The sequence below is a fragment of the Nuphar pumila genome, chromosome 11 (assembly GCF_984573655.1).
Source record: "Nuphar pumila chromosome 11, dmNupPumi1.hap1.1, whole genome shotgun sequence".
Lineage (NCBI taxonomy): Eukaryota > Viridiplantae > Streptophyta > Magnoliopsida > Nymphaeales > Nymphaeaceae > Nuphar > Nuphar pumila.
Genome location: NC_143259.1, coordinates 11,549,049 through 11,551,298, shown reverse-complemented (window position 1 = coordinate 11,551,298; position 2,250 = coordinate 11,549,049). Strand labels below are relative to the sequence as shown.

Genomic DNA, 2,250 nt, shown 5'->3' with positions numbered 1-2,250 from the left:
GTTTATATATCGAAGGAGTGATGTTACTTAGTAGATCTTAATGACAGTCTATAACTTGACTTACCATAAAGCATTGACTAGTGTCAGCAAACTTTGCAAAAGCCGTAGATTCATTGAGAAAAAACAAAGCATTATCATATCATATTCATCTGAGGGGAGTTCACATCGCGGTGAGCAGTGCCCACCCTGACATTTTGAAAGGTCAGGCCAAGGTGGGCACCACCCAGACCCACCTCTCTCTCTCTCTCTCTTTCTCTCTTTGGTTCTTCCTAAGGGATTAGGTGGAATCTGACAAAGGTGTTTGAATAGAACATTTGAGGTTTTTTCATCTAAATTAGGGTAGATGTTTTCATCCTGAAAATGTAATAAACATGATTTAAACTTGTGATGAAGTTAAAGAAGCACATCATGTGCTTCATTGTACTGTAAAAAGTCAAGATTCAAGCACGATAAGCAGTTTCATTTTTATTTTTGTTCTTTCAGATCCATTAGGGAATTTATCATAATATTTGATACTCTGCTACCAATCAACCTATCCATGGCGGAGGCCGCAAAGGACTTGATCGCTGGGACCATAGGGGGGGCAGCACAACTGATTGTTGGTCACCCATTCGACACCATAAAGGTGAAGCTCCAGAGCCAGCCAGCCCCTCTTCCTGGTCAACCTCCCAAGTATTCAGGTGCTATGGATGCTGTCAAGAAAACTATAGCTACAGAAGGGCCTGGGGGCCTATACAAAGGCATGGGCGTTCCTCTTGCTACTGTTGCTGCATTCAATGCAGTTCTCTTCACAGTAAGGGGTCAGATGGAAACCCTGCTCAGATCTGAGCCTGGAATTCCACTGTCTGTTGAACAACAGATGGTATGTGGTGCTGGTGCTGGTGTTGCTGTCTCATTCCTGGCATGTCCTACTGAGTTGATCAAATGCAGGCAAGTCCTTTATGTTTCAAACTTCCATTTTCTTTGTCTAATCTATATATATATATATATATATATATATATATATATATATATATATATATATATATATAAAGAAAGAGAGAGAGAGAGAGAGATGGGTCTGCGCTAAATGAAACGTGCTAAATGGGTTTTTCTGCTCTTCCGTTGTTTTTTTCATAGTTCTGACTCCATAAATGTATTGGGCGTGGTTTATTTACAAGGAATCCACACCTAGATCATGTGTTTTTGATGAAAAAATGATATTTGGAGTCTCAAAAATTTACAAAGATTTTGAACCGTTGATTTTTCAAACGTTATAAAAACCCACCCATATATTAGAATAGAATGCTTCAAGATCTGATCCCTATAAAATCAAGTGCATAGATCACATCTGTGCGGTCAGAATTTAAAAATAAAACAAAAAAACTTAAAAACCCCATTTAGCACAGATCTATATAAGGATGTAAATGTTTTAGATTAGCATCGGATGTGACCAATACCATATTCTACTAATCAGGTGTTAGCTAAACAGATTAAGATTAGGATGGTAAAAAACTCATATCAGATCCGCCTTTCTACATGGAAACAGATTCGAGCATCCGTATATTTGTCGGATTCAGTAGCAAAAAAAAAAAGAAAATCAAAACCATTGGGTGTGGTTTTGACTTACCAATGCAACTAAACGGAATCGAATTTGGTTTATCAGCTAAAATCTGATTTCATTGACATCCCTATCTATATATCTATTTTTATTCTTGTGATGTTGTCTGGCACATTACTGCTGGACTAAAAATTTCCTAACAAATTCAGGTTGCAAGCACAAAGCGCCCTGGCCTCAGCTGCAGCCTCGGGTGTCCCCAAGTACAGCGGACCAATGGATGTTGCCAAGCATGTGTTGAGATGTGAAGGTGGTACTATAGGTCTGTTCAAAGGGCTGGTTCCAACCTTGGCACGTGAGGTTCCTGGCAATGCTGTCCTGTTTGGGGTTTATGAAGGGCTTAAGCAATTGCTTGCTGGTGGGAAGGACACATCCAACCTTGGGCAGGGGCCTTTGATGCTTGCTGGAGGTTTGGGTGGCGCTTCATTCTGGCTGGCGGTTTATCCAACCGATGTTGTCAAGAGTGTGATTCAGGTTGATGACTATAAAAATCCCAAGTATTCTGGTTCAATCGATGCCTTCAAGAAAATCTTCAAGGCAGAGGGGGTGAAAGGGCTGTACAGAGGGTTTGGTCCTGCAATGGTGAGAAGCGTTCCAGCAAATGCTGCTTGTTTTCTTGCATATGAAATGACAAGGTCTAGCCTTGGTTGAGA

The 2,250-nt window shown here is 40.4% G+C and overlaps 1 protein-coding gene across 1 annotated transcript; it reads left to right on the top strand.

Annotated features, from left to right (window-relative positions):
* The first annotated feature begins 538 nt into the window (after positions 1 to 538).
* Positions 539 to 2,250, top strand: LOC149821963 (mitochondrial carnitine/acylcarnitine carrier-like protein). The gene is made up of 2 exons (XM_089980627.1): positions 539 to 930; positions 1,750 to 2,250. Exons 1-2 carry the CDS (start codon positions 539 to 541, stop codon positions 2,246 to 2,248), a joined length of 891 nt encoding a protein of 296 aa, XP_089836753.1. The 3' UTR covers positions 2,249 to 2,250.

What these genes read in the sequence shown, in the direction of transcription:
- LOC149821963 (XM_089980627.1), top strand. Translation starts at nt 539, where the DNA reads ATGGCGGAGGCCGCAAAGGACTTGATCGCTGGGACCATAGGGGGGGCA. An exon ending in ACTGAGTTGATCAAATGCAG is followed by an intron (nt 931 to 1,749) that starts GCAAGTCCTTTA and finishes TAACAAATTCAG; the next exon opens with GTTGCAAGCACAAAGCGCCC.